The 16,727-nt window shown below is 41.4% G+C and overlaps 1 protein-coding gene across 2 annotated transcripts in view; it reads left to right on the top strand.

Moving 5' to 3' along the window:
- LOC119181767 (lysosomal alpha-glucosidase) overlaps positions 1-16,727 on the top strand; it is a 47,885-nt gene that overhangs the window by 25,680 nt on the left and 5,478 nt on the right. Inside the window, exons 22-25 of one of the 2 annotated variants that reach the window (XR_012886491.1) lie at positions 13,059-13,294; positions 13,693-13,828; positions 15,276-15,407; positions 15,465-15,664. Coding sequence is in view for 1 of the 2 variants with exons in the window: in XM_075875349.1 (XP_075731464.1) it covers positions 13,059-13,294; positions 13,693-13,828; positions 15,276-15,407; positions 15,485-15,664 (684 nt within the window). In the remaining variant the exon portion in view is untranslated. The remainder of the gene's footprint in view (positions 1-13,058; positions 13,295-13,692; positions 13,829-15,275; positions 15,408-15,464; positions 15,665-16,727) is intronic. The other variant, XM_075875349.1, reaches the window with a different exon arrangement.

A 16,727-nucleotide genomic window follows, 5' to 3' on the forward strand; every position in this document is an offset into this window, starting at 1 on the left:
TGTGTATGCAGAAACCTGGAAAGCGAGGAGTTAACAAATGCGGCTCATTGGGAATTGTTGGCAATCCATTTTGAGGAACACTAGGAGAATATAGAAAAAACGAAGAAAGGCACTCGCGTACACATACAATGGAGCACACACAGTGCCTGTGTGTGTGTATGTAGACGTCTATGTTTTCTGTGTACTCTCAGTTTTCTTCAGAAACCTGGAAGGTTTAGTTTTTATATATTATTTTTGGCAGTAATATCACTATAACTGCACCAAGACTATAACTCACCGAAGACTTCCACACAGGTCATTATTATACCTACTATACAGTATTTACCAATGCATTACTGTTGCTAACCAAATTTCTGGTCTTTTTATGTCAAGACATTAGTAAAAGTTCTGCAACAAGCGTAGAAGATTTTGAATGTAGTATTTTGGGAATGTATTGCTTTAAAATAGCGTATTGCACTCATGTGCAATGGGATATATAAACATTCTGAGAGCCGTTTAATGTTGCCAGATGTATAAATCAGAATTTCAAGAATTTTTCACTGCCAAGGAACTGGTTCACTTTCAGATAATTTCTCATAACTAAGACTAACATCTTTCAATATTTCTTCTGCATTCCTTCAAAGGGAAGCGTAAGATTTAGGGGAGCATAAATATTAAAAACTTTGATTACGAACTAAACATTTACTTCATTCAAAGCATACTCGGTGTACGAACTAAATATTCTCTTATTTCAAAGCATATTCGTACAGTAACAAAATAATGAAATTTGAAGGAATGAAATGAGGTCAGCTCCCACTGGACAGGATGGCTTGGAGATTATTGGGTAAGGCCTTTGTTCTACCGCGGACATACGATAGGCTGATGGTGATGCAGGGGATGATGACATATTCTATATTTGGAGACACTTCCAATATTTGCGCACTCCTAATCGAAATGTGAGGACTTCCCTTCAAGAAAATAATAATAGCACAGGAAATACTATAATGACCTCTTTTTAATGAACAATGAAGCATTTAGTGAAACTGTTGGCTTATCTTATAGCGTGAAAGATATTTCAGTGTGGGCGTGCTACCCAGTATTTAGGCATTGGCATAGCTAACTGTGACTCATTGTTGCTCGTCAATAGAAGAATTACAAAACAAACGTTTTCATTGTAAGAAAGAGTATATTCACATTTGACTTATACACGTATGTACATAGTGCATTTGCTGCCACCTTTGAAATGCTTTTGTGAGAACAAAGTAAAGGACTTTATGGTGACCGTGCTGGTACTGATAAGTATGTGGCGCGATGGGTACGTGGGTACCATTCGTAAGGTCTCAATGCTTCGGAAAGTCGATTACTGACTTATCGTATAAGTGTTTGCTGATGGCGTAAGGGTTTGCGTAGATGATCGACATATCTTGAGAGTTTGTTTGGTCGTATACCTCGCTTTACATATCTGTTCAACAGGAAACATCGAAACTGGTGCCTATGACTACATCCGATTCCGCATTGTGGCTGTAAGTGAAACAAACCATCTTTTCGTAGTGTCTCAAACTCCTTCTAAACTTTCCAATCCCACATCCGTTTGCATATGATTTTCTCGTGTTTTCTTTTTCTGAGGGTCTGAATGCACAAATGCGGAATACGCAGTGGAACCCCTCTGTTGAATCTAGTATTTTAATGCGTTGATCTTAACTTGCTCTTTGTTGAATGGAAAAACACAGTTACATAAAAAGCTTTGCATTGAGCAGCTGGACCTTTATATACCAGCAACTTTGAAAACAGTAGCAGCTTGTCATATTGCATCGAATTAATATTTAAACACTAAAATGACTGTATTTTATACAGAAACAAACTAATCCGAAAATACATCAAAAAAGAAAGTGAGCATTTCAAAAACCAATGAGAATTGAATGAAGGCAGCAGATAATGAAGCCAAGGAAAGCTTAGGGAATGTTATGTGTAGTTTCCTTTACTTGAAGTGTAGCATGAGATAAAGTTAATAGAAAGTGATGTCATAATGATGTCACAAATTTTGCCTCTCTGTCACGCCATATGGCGACATGATGACATGACGACTTTTTGCATAGCTTGTGTTCACGCTGACGCTGCTGACAGTCAATTTTTGTATTTGATGAGTCATCTAAGGCTTTCACCTTAAAGATCTTTACAACAAAAAGGTGGTAGATGTTTATGCCTTACTTTTGCGCCTGATTTCCTTTTTTTTTTAGTGTCACTTGGCCGTTGCTCGGCTGCACAAGAACACCGTGCCTGTGCCACTGATCGTTGGGTCCATCGTGGTCGTTCACATGGAAACCGCACCCACACACCTTTACGTTGATGAAAAGTTGCAGCCGAAGAATGCCATAACTCCGCTTGGGAACAAGGTTGACACCTCTTGATTTATACTATTAGTATATAACTTTTGTAGATGCAAAAAAATTAAGAGTTCTTGGCATTAGTCACTGTAGCACTAGCCAACCTGTCAACAACAAACGAATCATCTTATTTAAGCACGAATGAAACTGGCAGACAGTTAAGCCAAATAGAGGAGAGGGGACATCATTTGTGGTACCTTAAAGGCATTGTAATGATGCTCACTTAAATTGAAGGAAATTCTAGTAGACGAAAAATCGTCCCACCAATGAAAGGTTGATATGGAATCCAATTTCATTTCTTTCAATGTCAGTGAGGATCATTGCCGTACAGTTGAGATACCCCAAATAACCTCCCCTATGTTTTTCTCGGCTTGGTTGTCTCTCGGTTTCATTAGTTGTATACGGTTCCTTGTCTGTTCCATTTTGTCTGTTGCAATATACACCAACAAGGTCTTCGGAAATTTCTAATACGCTTTCACCTAACTTTATCTAAAAGAGCATACGAATTTGAGGCGCTTGAGTTAGACATCATTGATGCCCATATGCGTGCGCACGGGGGGCGAAAGGGGGTGAGAGGGAGTGTGCAAAGCCAACCCCATACATTGACATGATAGGGAGGGGGGCGCTGCGACAAACCTTCGCCTCCCCTGAAGGGGGACCCTGTGAACACTTATGTTGGCGCCATCATCGCCCACATTTGTTTGCTTTTACATGCCTACTAAACAACAGAAAGTTGTGCTGGTTTGTAGGAATCTATTGTAGAAAATGTAGACATACAGGAGGAGACACAAGAAAAAGGAAAGAGTCTACACAAATGTAATCTGTCACATGAGATCCGGTGTGAAGAAATGTATGCGTACACAAAGCTTCGTCTTCTCATTCCCAGAAATGGATCGAGACGTGTGGGTCTACATAAAAAGTAACTGTCTCAACACTACTTTTCAGCTTCATGCAAAAATAATGAGGCTTGGCTTTTGTGCACACTTATACTAATAGTGATGTGCAGCCTCAACTATCGGACATGTCTCATTATTCTTACATGTGTAAAACTGTTCATTCTTCACATTTTTGGTGTGCATTTAAAATCATGATTAGAGATGAGATGGCGACTGCCTGGTTAGTAGTTCTTTCGACTTATACCTTACTTAGTTTGTCTTACACAGATAATAAATGGCCTTCGTGTTGTCTATTTCTGATCCCTGCATGTTTGTCTTTTTTGGACAATGAATGTCATCAGTCAGTGTGAAGTCAACCTATATTACTATCGCTAAAAAAACTGTTATTGTATCATCAAATTGATCTTTTACAACACTGAAATTGTCTCCCTTACTGGAAAAAACTATTTTGTAAGCTAGAAAAAGCACTAAAAGATAATGTGCGTGGCGATGCCATATTGAAATTCCCACACCAATCAATGCAACCATGAATTTTGACGACATCTACTTGGGTCTAAATAGTTCTTAATCGCCTAAATAAAGTACATTGACTTCTGAGAGAGCGAGAGAGTTGGCACGCCAAGTTTCAAGAAAAACAGTTACACCCCTTTATAAGAGGTGTGCTCTGGGCAGCGATTCTAGTCTTTTTATACGAGATGTCTCTTATAAGCAGGTTACCACATATGCATTTTTTTATCAATCTGTATTTTACTGTGGGCACAGTGGCATCTTTTATATCAGTGTCTCTTATAAAGGGGTTCGGCTGTATCATTGAGAAATTGTGGTGAAAGCAATTCAAAGCACTTTGAAACCCTTGCCATCATCATTGAAAACTTCCTCGGGGATATTTAAAAGTAAAACTTTTGACAGTGATGTTCTAATTCTAAATAAACATATGGTGATTAAGGTAACTAAGCTAGGGTTTTTCAGGTAATAATTTGCCTGCCTAAACTAATTTACTCACTTTAGTGTGCTTTGAAGGAAAATTAACTCTGGTGTTACATGTATGCAGTATTTTGTGTATGCAGGCGTACGAATTCAAGGTAAAGCTGAGTCTCCACTTGGACAAAACAGAGCACAGCATCGAGTGGGAAGGCGAGGGAAACAGATGCGTGACGTAACACGAAACAAGCATGGCTGAAGCGTCCGAAGAGCAGTCCAGAAACCTTGCCGGGCTACGTACGAAACGACTGTGGCTGTCGAAGGCAAAATTGAAGTTTCGATTGAGGCCGGCCTCCCAGCTAGGACTACCAGATGAATGATTCATCTAAAAAAAAATTCTGAACTTTCGGTATAATAAACATTTTCCAGCGTGATTTCTGCCTTCTTATCTTCATTACTTTTACGAAAAAGAAGTGGAGTTATCGTTTTTGTTTTATAAGTTTCTTATACAGCTAGTGTCTTCACCTGTGACTTCTGTCTGTGTTCAATATGTCTAGAATGATATATGTCACAACAGGCAAGGTTCTGCCTAGTTATGTTGTCAATTATGTCATCTTCTCGTATACAATTGACTCGCATGGTCGCTACAACCTCTATGATCATTGACTCAAAATGTATTATAGAGTTGTTACATAAAAAGTGATAATTTTGCAAAATTTTAAAATGGTGGAATTTGATGATGGGTACCATAGTAGCCCAGCATTGTATCGATGAGCAGATCATGAATTATAGCCTACAAATTGCAATCCTTGCTTTGTATTTGTTGCACTTGGGAGTTCGTGGCACATGCCGGCACTCAGAATAGTACCAAAAGAAGTTTAAAAGTCGCCCAAATATTGCAATGCATGTGGATTGTAGCAAGCAAACAGAGCTTGTGCAAGAGTGCTGCAAGAAAAAAAGAATTATTGAGGCTCAGATGTTTGTCCTTTGCCCTGAGCTTTTGTTATTATTTTCACCTTCGCCAACAGTGTCACTTTGTTATCACCTTCTCCAACAGTGTCACTTTGTTTGACATAGAATGTTGTCTGTCCAGTGACTGAGCTGCACCTCAGTCATGCTTGCCTTTTCTACCAGCCAATCACCACTCAAGGAAAATTACATTTTGGCCATCTCAAAGTGATTGCTACAGAATGCAGCCATTGCTGCCTCATTGCCTAACTACATCTATATCTAAATTGTATCATGCACCATTTTAAACTCGTGCATCATCTCTAATGAAGGCCAGTGATGGCGAGCTTTTCATACATATTAAGTTTAGAAGCTTGGTTTGTGCCGACGTGGAAGAGTACTAATTGAGTGAAGGTTGCAAATAATTGAGGCCTATCTTTTGTTGTTCAGTAATTTGTTTATTGACACACTTAAATTTACCCTTAGAAAAGGTTCACATTCGTGAGGTACATACATGTATGCTTTTGAATACGTGTAATAACTGTTATTGGGGACTCACACTATTGCATTTAAGGGAAATGTAGTGTTTCGTTCGGGTTCATTGTGATGGAGTATTATAAAAATATCTAAGCGTGTTATGAGTGCACCTGTAATTATTTGTAAGGTTAATGAATGTTGCAGGGTTAGCATATGTTACAGTGGTGCTGGATTAGAACAATTAAAATATATAGGTTTGCAATTCAGGCAAAGTTTGAAGCAGCTAGGTCAGTTGGACAATTAATTGATAGCAGACACAGTATAACGAGAAAGAAAGCTCTTAATCAAGTATAGAAATGCAGGGAATGGCAGCGAATGTCATTTTAACAAAATTGATTTTTTTTTTTTGCAAGCGTAGACATTTTTTCTCTTGATGGCACATTGCAGGATCAAAGTGTTTTGGTGTAAATATCCACTAAGTTCGAAAGCTTAGCTTTGTGCTGTGTTGCTGTGGTAACATAGCAAACTACCTGCAACACAAAAGAGACAAAAGATGTGACAGTGTCTGTGTCGTGCGTTTAATCTTCCTCTTGTCTTGTTTGCGCTGGCCGTCTGTTTAGTGCACACTACGCACATAAAAATAACACGCTCATTTGGTGATAGCTATAGCGCGAGAACAGAACGACAACACAGAGACAAGAAGGACACTTCTTGTCTCTGTGTTGTCGTTCTGTTCTCGCGCTATAACTATCGTCATGTCATACCAACTAGCCCAAGCTGCCACACTACTATGCTCATTCGGCGCTCTTTCTGTGGAACCCGGCGAAAACGCGGGCGCGGTTTCCGAGGGCGAGATTCTGCGCTGGCAGTCTCGGAGGGCATGCATTTGTCGCTTTCGGTTTCGCATTCCGCCAGGGCGCCGGCAAAGGTCGCGCCGTCGCCGGCAGGTGCCGGCAGGCGTCGGCAAACCTGTGGAGCCTGGAAAGCGACCGGCGGCCGCGACAAGCAGCCGCTGCCGGCGATCGCACGTGCGACCATCGTGCGTTGGCCGGCGGCGGTGGGTTCTCTGGCGCTGATGCTGAGCTTACGAAACGGCGAGAGCCGCGGAAAGAGCACTACGAAGGGCGGTCAAGGACGCGACGACTCCGTCGCAAACGTCACCACGCCATGGATCTCAAGAGCTACCAGTTGTCCATCTTCACGACCATGTTTTTCGGCTACGCCTTCTACGCGTACAACCGAAAATGCGTTTCTTTCGCGCTTCCTGAGTTGATGGAAGAGGGTTTGACCAAGGAGCAGGCAGGTAAGTTAACCTGACGCGCGAGCTAACTTTCCGATTGGTCAACTTGCTCGTGTTAAAAAGACAGGACATTAGAACACGGGCACAAGAGCGAACCACAAACGCCGGCGTTTGTGGTCTTCTGAACTCTGTCTTGACTGGTTTTCGGTCTTCACTTCTCTTTCGTGTCCGTGTTTGTTTTGTCTTTCAACACAAATACGTACTAATTTAGCTCTCTGTTGTTCCAAGGCCCATTTGTCATTGTGCGTACACTCTTCAAACTGGTGCGGGTCGGTACTTTTTTTTTTCTTATTGACTGCCGGATGTCACCTTAACGAGGGCCTTGAACTTTTACACTTTATCTGCTTGCTACGACGCTTCCGTATTTCGTTTCACGATTTGTCGGGTTGGATATAATTGCTGCACGTATGCGGCGTCACTGGTATGAAGCTTCATCACAATATAAACATGATGTGCGCGCCGATTCAAAAGCGCTCGAGATCAGCTGCTAGGGGATTATTGACGACGAGATTTTGATCTTCGTGGCGTATTGTAACATGAGCTGAGGTGTCATAAAAAAATATCGGTGGCGCATTCGGTCTGCTCTTATACTATCAAGGTAATAGCCGCCGTGGCAATATTGTACTACTACTACAATCGGCTCACTCACGTACAATTACTCCTCGCTTAGCTCTTTGCGATTATAGCTGTGATAAAAAAGTTTGTGAGCTCTTGCTCACGTCTAGAATCAATGTCGTTGCTTCATCCGCAAGAAAGTTTTGCCAAGTGGTGTCAGAGGTTTCCTGAGGAAAAAGCAAACCATTAAAGTATTCTCCAATGGATAACGAAACTTGCACATGCATAGCACAAACAGGAAATCTATTATTAATGTGTAGATGCAACTCTGCTCAGCTGGGTACTCGTAAACATTTTTTTTTCCAAGAAATAAATTTTACTGCGATGCAACACCCAATGATGCCACAGCAAGAATACTCAATGCGCCCACAATCTCAAAGAAAAGCAGCACGGCCTTTCAAAGAGCCTGTGAGCTTTCTCATAATGCCAGAACGACATTGTGCATGTGGGAATATGCCAAGCCAAACGCGAGATTGGATGTCAGAATGGATATCACGGCGAAAGGGACAAACAGCAATCGTGCATCTGAATTGTTTCCTGGCCTCATTCCATATCGTTGCCGACAGATAAAACGTCGTTTTGACCCGGTTGTAGTAGACCACCATGGCACCTTCTCGGAAGAAGCAAGGTTCGATAAGTGCCGTCCACTTTCTCATGTCCCCCCTGCCTTTCTCCGACCTCATGTTGAGTGGTCTGTCCGTGATGACTTACGTGCTATCGCCGCACCAACCCTGGAGATAAGAAAAGGCTGTCAGGCGTTGTTGCCGGAGTGGCGTGTGCTCCGTTTCTTAACTTCTTTACACCTTTATGGCTGTTTCTCGGCTAGCGTTGTCTTTTACGCTCATCCTAGTGACATTGCTCTGTCTCACTGTCAAGAGCCTGCTGATTAAGCGGCGCCTGCAACTTGGCTTACCTTGGCAGTAATTGTAAAATTCCAACTGCCTTCAGGTGTCCGATAATAATATGAAGCAGAGTGATCATCGTATCTGCATAGAAGAGGATGTCTGATCACGAAGGAAAAACAAAAGATGCGGATAACGTGTTTGAGGGAAATGTGCGTGCTGTCCAACTACTATAGCTTTTGTCTACCATCATCAAGTTGACTCTTCATCCATTCTAATTCCCTTTCATCTATATCACTATTACAGCGCTATAGTTAAGACATGAAAGCAATGTCCCCTGTACGTTTGTTGGCTTCATTGTCTGTTGGTATCGTCAAGAAGCAAAAAGTGTCTTTATTTTCTTGTGATACCTTGCCCACCGTTTCAGGCATTGCCCTTTGTGTATCCTAAAATGACAGTCAATGTAATTACCAGATATATTTTTTGTTTTCCAGCATGAGATTAAATTCATACACCAACACATGTTGGTGTCAGTGACCTGTTCATTTTGATCCACCAGTTTTTATTATTTTTTATCTATCTTAACATGATTAATATGACAGCCATCGTCTGAAATGGAATTCATTTGCCAACATATATCAGTGTCAATGACTGGTTCATTTTGGTCCACCAGTTGTCATTAACATTATATGATGCTAAACATAGAGGCATTTTACTGTCATTGCTGATATTGAATAAAACTTGAAAATATTTGTGTTTTAGAGCACATACTGAACACACAGAGTAGGTTGTGGCATCTATTTATCACAGCAACTGGCATCTTAAAGAAAGTCACGTGAAACTGCAAGACACCTATCGGGAAATAACATGAGACTGGTGCTATTCTTTTTTGCATCATTATTTGCACACTGTTTCCTTCAAAATTTTAATGTGCCAACTTATTCCTTAGTAAATGTCTATCCCATTTGTAACAATGAACTGTAGAAAAGCTATTGCGAAAGGGCATTCTTTTTTTCTTCGGGAAATATTGTGGTGTACGTGTCCAGGTTTCAGGTCAGCGCTTGCATTACAACTCAATTTTAATGGGCTCCTAAAAGTGAAGTATATCAGTCTGAACTGCTGGGAAATTCTTCAAAACTTTATTGGCTTTCATTTAAAGAAGTACTGGCAAAAATTTTAAGAACCTTTAGATTGTTGCTCTAAATGAAAACATTGTTGTTGAGAACTCTAAAATGAGTGTCGTGGTGCCTGGATAGAACATATTTTTTATCCTACTGGCCTAAAAGAACATTTCTGGTTCTGATGTCTAGGAGGTGGTGTAGCAATGATGTGTAAACACAGTCTGATGTCATGGAAAGACGGCAACTCAGAGCATACTACAGCAGCAGCTCTGACACCTACTGTCACTCGCATGTACATCAACTGTGACAGCGTTTTCTGCTGTTTTGATTGCATGCATGATGCAGAGTCTTCATTGCATGCAGGATGCAGAGTCTGCTGACTCATAAAAATTCCCATTGCAGTAGAGCTGTCTTACAGATGTTGAGCATTCAGAACTAATAAAACTGAAGCAAAATATTAAATTCATGTTGCCTCACTCTAGTGCGTGGAGAACATTGCCACTGCACATAAAGGAAATGAAAAATGTGTCTTTTTGCAGTGCCTCGAAATCTTTTCACTATGCTTTTAATAATTAAGTACAGACACTATTAACTTGTAAAAAAATTTTTTCTGAATTGCGATTTCTTGAATTTCATGAATAGACCATTGCCCTGGCTTGCGTGTGTGACAACACCGATTTTAAAGCATATTCAGTTACATGTGATCTTTTTGCAAAAAAGTATTCAGGTAGCTTGCCATGTCAAATCATTTTGTTATTGAACACACCATAATTCTTTTTCGAAGAATACTTAGGAAGGACCAAAATGTTAGGAAAATTTGTTGCATCTTTTAAATATGGTGTAACAACTTTAACGGGAGATGCGAATCGGAAAACAGAACTTTTTTTTTCCCAAGATTATGTATTTTTTGGTTTAATTTGCCTTGACGTGTATAGTTTCTTTATTTTCATGACAAAAATAAACTCGAAGTAGCTTTGATATCGCTTTTAAAAAGCACTGTGGGGCTATTCAAGACAAAAGAGAGCTCATTGTCGGAAGTCCCCTGAAAATTGTTATCTGGCTACTAACCATTGCATTTCACATGAGGACTTCACTAAAGCCATATGCTCTAAATAACCATAATTGCCAAGCTCTCATGATGGATGAAATCATCCTTAAAAAAACATATCTTTTCCACATAGCTATCACTTATACGTTTAAAATGCGTATTTTCAGAAGATCCATTTTTGGGCAACTTCTTGAGTTTAGACATCATGTTTTTAGTACTTCTAATTGCCCAATTGGGATGAAATTTCGCCCCCATATTCATTAACATGTGAAGGGTGCAGGTATCTACTTTAGAACTTGGTATGACCTGTATAATTATTGCAAACAATTGGTATGTGTGAATGATTCTGAGCATTTTCACGTTACAATTTTTCTTGCCCACTAAAATGTTTTATATGCACTTTTGTGATAGTCATTTGCATTTTACAGTTAATGTAAAGCAGTAGGAGCCATTAATGGCTGAGAACAATAAATGTTTAGTGGCATAAGAAGTTTGTCCAAAATTAACTATACAATAACCAATGTCATTGGCATAAAGCTTAAAACTGTACAACTAACTATAAAACTAATTACATATTTAAAGTTAGTATAAGTTCCCATATAACAGCATAAATTTCATTGTCCTAGGCTATAGAGTAACACAACTTTTTTTTTTTTCGTATCGCATTTCCCCCTAAGGTGCCATCTCCATTCATCCTTTGTTCATACATAAAGTAAGACATGATAATTGTGTAGAGACTGCAATTTTTTCAGTTTTGCAGGAGTGTAACTTTCAGCTGTAACATAAATCCAGCAAAATCGCGTAGGGCGGACCCGCACATCTTTCCTGCCATGGCAACCATTTTTTTTATAAATATTGGTTTTATTTGTAATTTAAAAAGATTTGCTATCATGCTTTAAAATCAAATGAAAACACAGCTAACATCGGTTGACACCTCACCTAATTGAATTGTGCTATTGAGTGTTCTTGAAAACTGATCAAATGGCAGTTTCGATTTCACTGCTGCTTTGGACAGCCGAGCCAAACTGGAAACACACACGAACTACAGAAAAAGAAAATGTTAAAAAAGAAAAGTTGAAAGCGCTATAGTTAGCAATTAAGTAATTTAAATGTGATATTTGATAAATTATCATTGGAGGAGGAAGGAAGGGAGGGGGATCTTGCAAGAGATGCCCCTCCATCCTACACACTAGAGGATCAGAATCCCCCTTACCCTTCATGATTTGTGCCAGCATTCTCCAGGTCATCGTAACTTGACCTTCTCTTTAGCATCACTTTCAGTTCAATTCAGTTCGATCTTTTAGTTCATCATTTCATCATTTACAATGACTATCATAACGTTTTACAAAGCTGAACATACCGTGACCTTCATTCATATAGTGGCAATAATGATTATAGCAAAATGTAAGAAAAATGTAGCAATGTAATTTAACCAGAAAAGAATTCCAGATGGTTAAGATGAATCCAGGGCATTCCTTTGCAAGGTTTCTTAATACCCGAAGCAATTTTGGAGTGTTGGAACATCAAAAAATCAGTTTATATTTTTTTCTATACTGAAATTATTGCTTATAGTGTTTACAAGAAACTGGTCTGCTTAGCCAGTTAGCACACAGCCTAAGTACTCATAAATAATACCAAGCAAGATATAAGAAAAATAAGTGTTTATTTAAGTGCTAGTTCTCTTTGTTAGACACAGTATCAACGATAAACAGACATTCATTCCAAGGAAAGTATAGGGGATGCTATTAGAAGTAATTGTAATGTAAATGTGAAGAAAGAAAAGTGGACGATAAGATAACTTGCCCTGGGCGGGGACCGAACCTGTGACCTTCAGATAACGCGTTTGATGCTCTACCATCCGAGCTACTGCGGCGGCTATCCCCCCGTGATTATTATGAGATATATGTGTTCATCAAACCTGGGAGCGTCAGTCAGCGCTGCCTGTAGCTGAGACAGCGAGTCCACTACGACATTCCCTCATGACTTTGAAACCTTAAATCCCAACAATTATTATTATTATTATGACAACTTGGCAGCACAAACTAATGGAGCAAAATAAGACTGTACACAGGTCCCTTACATTGTCTTGCCGTCTTACTATGTCCCATTAATTTGTACTGCCAAGTTGTCATAATGAATCTATACCAACTAGCTTACTTATCAACTCTTATGCAAATATTATTATTTTTATTATTATTAATATTGGTATTGCAACATGCATGTTCACATTTTGTGGGTCGATGCGCGTGTTTGCCTGACGAAGAGAACGAAGATTGGTCTCTGCTCGGTGTCTTGAAAACCGGTCACACCGCTGCTGCTGGTTTGAAATATATTTCATCTACAGCCTCGTTGATACAGCGTATCTTCTCTTCCGTAACAATATTATGAAAAAGGATGTCCTCAAACTCCAACTTCTTTCGTCCTCTGTAGCGCTACGACCCAGTCACTTCAAGGCAGCATTGAATTGTTTTGCCTGCTAGTCTACACATCATCTGCAGCCCTGGCTGTCCTTTTTGCTGCATTGCAGGCATGATCATCAGCAGCCAGAATTTGGCCTATGCTGGCAGCAAGTTCATGGGTGGTGTGCTCTCTGACCGCCTCAGTGCCCGCCTGCTGTTCACCTGTGGCCTCCTCATCAGCGGTGTAGCCACCTTGCTGTTTGGCACTTCGCCCAACTCTGTGCTGCTGTTTTGTGGATTCTGGTTCCTCAACGGACTGGCCCAGGGTTGTGGCTGGCCATCGTGCGCGAAGATCCTTAGGAAGGTGGGTCCTCGTTGCAGCAATAAAGGTGCCAGCGTAGCTTCAGTGCCCAGGAAAATGTGTAGGCACAAAAACACAGCTTCTCTTTAACGGTAGACATTGATGGCCCCCCAGTAATATTTTATTTCTAATTCCAGCTTATCTTACGCAGGGACACTGTTTATCCTCTTATTCTCGAGTTACTGTGGGTGATATAGGGCTAAAAAATATTTTTTGTTGATTTGATTTACCAATTAATCAGCTGGGTGGCAGTGAGGGTAAGTGTTTTTGATGCTGCAATCAGACAGGAAGTATATATGTAATGCTAAAATCACCCAAACAATGTTGAAGCCGCTTTGGTAAGGAAACAATAAATGGCGAGGGTGCACATTATCAAGCCAAAATTGCCATCTCTTTTGCAGTGGTTCGCACCATCTCAGTTTGGGACCTGGTGGAGTGTCCTCTCGGCATCTGCAAACATATCGGGCGGAGTGGCTCCGTTTCTCTCTGCATTCCTTATCTTGAACTATGGCTGGCGCTTTAGCCTGACAATAGCTGGTAAGTAAAGTATGACAAAACATTTCATTTTGCACCAGAAATTTCATTGTTTCTACATGTTGTTTCACCCCCCCTTTTTATATATGAGTATGGTTCCACATTTTTTAACCATTTTTTTTTGGAGTGAATTATACTATCCGACACTGGCATAGCTTTCTCATTTAACAATATTTGTCATCTATCTCGCATGCTTTTCTTGTCTTATCGCCTCTTACAGCACGTACTTGTTCCTAGTCAGGAATGGCGTGTGTGATATCAGCATGACCTATCTATGTTGATAGGAGAGTAGCTGGCGTACACTTCCTAGTGTACAGGTATCCTGCTGGAGAACTGCCACTAGCATGGATTCGGTATTAGCGAGCCACAGGGCCACGTTCATCGCTGCCTTGTGTGGCTAATGCTGCTGCACACGAGTGTTCGCACAACCAAGGCGCCAAGCACAGCGAGGCAAGTATACAATACTGCATTCAAACAATTCGCAACACATTATTGCCTGCAGCAATACCACAACACAGTACAGCGCCTGTTGCAAAAGGCGGTGGGAAAGCAAAGGAGGCTTATTCATGCCATGAGCAAAAGTACAATACATAGGTGCCGCGAGCACGTTTCCGCCGGCAAAAAGGCTCACGGTTACATGTCGCTGAGGGAAATGGTCCCTCGTGACTATGATGCGTGTTCTCATGATCATTGACCACAACGCCCGATCGCTCGAGCGAGGGCAAACTCCGCTCGCATTGGCTTCGAGAGGCATGGTTCGTCGTAAGAAAACTACACACGAACTCACCGTACCTCTTTTCGGCCTAGCGTTCGAAAGAGGCAACAAAAGGTAAGCATTCGCCATGGGCACAAGGCACTGTTGACAAATTCGTCCAGGAGAGCGCCAAAAACAATGGAGCTGACGGATGGAAAGGAAAACGCGTGCTTACCCTTTGCTGTCCAGAAAGGTTCTCCCACTCCGGCCGCGCACGTGCGAAACGTCTTGTGAGACTCCGAGCGTGGCACCACAGTTAGGTCAATGTCACTCCCAATCTCTGAGCTCCGACTGACCACTGAGGAGTGGAGAGTCATGTTAGGACATGTGGATGGCAGAAATAGGCGAAATGCTCGCGTAGTGGTGACTGGCTAGCCTCAATCCCCAAAACTTTTTGATCAGGCGAGTGCAATCGTCAGATGATGCTTATTTTTATGTGGCAGAGAGATTCCCGAATTTCTGTTTTTTCTTGAGTAGTGCTGGGGTGGTACTCTCAGCCAGTTTCTGGGTTGCAGTAACTTTAACTCGACAGTTAAATACAGTAATTCATACAATGCAGTTATGTAAAACTTGTGCATTCTATAACATGTGAAAAGCAAGATTAAGAGCGATTGCTTACCTTGTGAGGAACCTTTCATTCTCGTGCATAGTCCGGACAGGCTCAGTTTTTGTCCTGTGCTGTTTTTGTTTCACCAGGAACCTTGTCAATCGCCATGGGGGCTGTCGCCTTTCTTACACTGGTCAACTCCCCGACTGACGTCGGTCTAGAAGCGCAAGATGTGGCTGGCAAGAAGACCGCCACAGCTGAGAAGGATGCAGCTAGCAAAGGTGAGCCTCACAACATGGGGCGATGCCAGCCTAGTCGTCGGGAATTTCGCATTTTAGTCGCTCACCCGAGCATGCAGGAGGGTCCCAGACGCCGGCGGCCGACGACCGTAGCTTAGCGACCGTTTGGGACTTGGTTGCCAGTCCGTTCCTGTGGCTCGTGTCGTTCAGCTACCTGGTCGTATTCTGCGCTAAGACGAGCGCTGTCGACTGGGGCCAGCTGTACGTTATGGAAGACCTGGGACACTCGCAGTACGTAGGTACGTGCAGGTGTCTGTCGTTGGTGTTGTACACTCAAACCTCGATATAACGAATTCTGATATAACAAAATATTGGTTGTAACGAAGTAAATGAAAAGTAGTCTCGCAGTAGATTTAGTGTTATGAATAAACCTTTATAATGAATTTTGGGACTTAACAAACTTATTTTCATGGAAGATGCAAGTTTGTTATAATGAGGTTCGAGTGTAGTTGTCTCGAACTTTGTTGCATAGCCAGCCAGTGGGGGGTAGATCGTGAGGGACAGTTGTTAGAGAAATGGAAAAAAAAAAGCTGGGGGAGAGTTGAAGCATGTAGAGAAGGGCGTTTCAGTTCCGCAAGCATGAAATTTGAAGAAGGGTGGATCATGCAATGTTTTGAGAGACATTTTTTTTGACGAGGCTCTAGTGGTGGCAAGCCTGAAACTGGGCATGTAGGAAAGGGAAACGTCGTCGGAAAACTGCATTGAAATGCCGCTTCTTTTTCTTCTTCCCTACGTGGCCAGTTTCAGTTCCCTATGGCATGTAGGGAGAGACGTTTCAACTCCACTACATCGTTGGCCATTTGTTTGGCCAACTATTCTTTTCTTAATTTTTAGTGGACTGGGGACTAGCGATGGGATTTGCCGAATCATCGCGGCACATACCCAATTATTGTGGTGCATGATGTACCGTGACTACATGACACACCGCGACGACCTTAGTTGCCAACGAACCCAAGATCTTAAGTTGCTTAGCGCGTGCTTAAGGTGCCTACGTAGTACGTTTTGCACAAAGGTTGACAGTGGCCAGCTCTCTCTGAAGGAAGACTTCCAATACTCAGAGTATGCAGGTTCTACATGCGACGTTATCTTGTCGTAAGGGTTAGAAAAAAAAAAAGAAGAGAATTTTTCGCTCACAACCGACGACGCCTATGCCTGAATTTCTGCGAAATGAGTTCTTTAACACTATCGTGTTCAAATACGTGCTGCATAATTTGACTTGACATGACGCAAACAGGTTATAGCCTCAGTTCATTTTGATTCACTTGGACATGACTGATAAGCTGTAGGTTTTAAAAAAAAAAG

This window comes from Rhipicephalus microplus, chromosome 10 (genome assembly GCF_043290135.1).
Source record: "Rhipicephalus microplus isolate Deutch F79 chromosome 10, USDA_Rmic, whole genome shotgun sequence".
Lineage (NCBI taxonomy): Eukaryota > Metazoa > Arthropoda > Arachnida > Ixodida > Ixodidae > Rhipicephalus > Rhipicephalus microplus.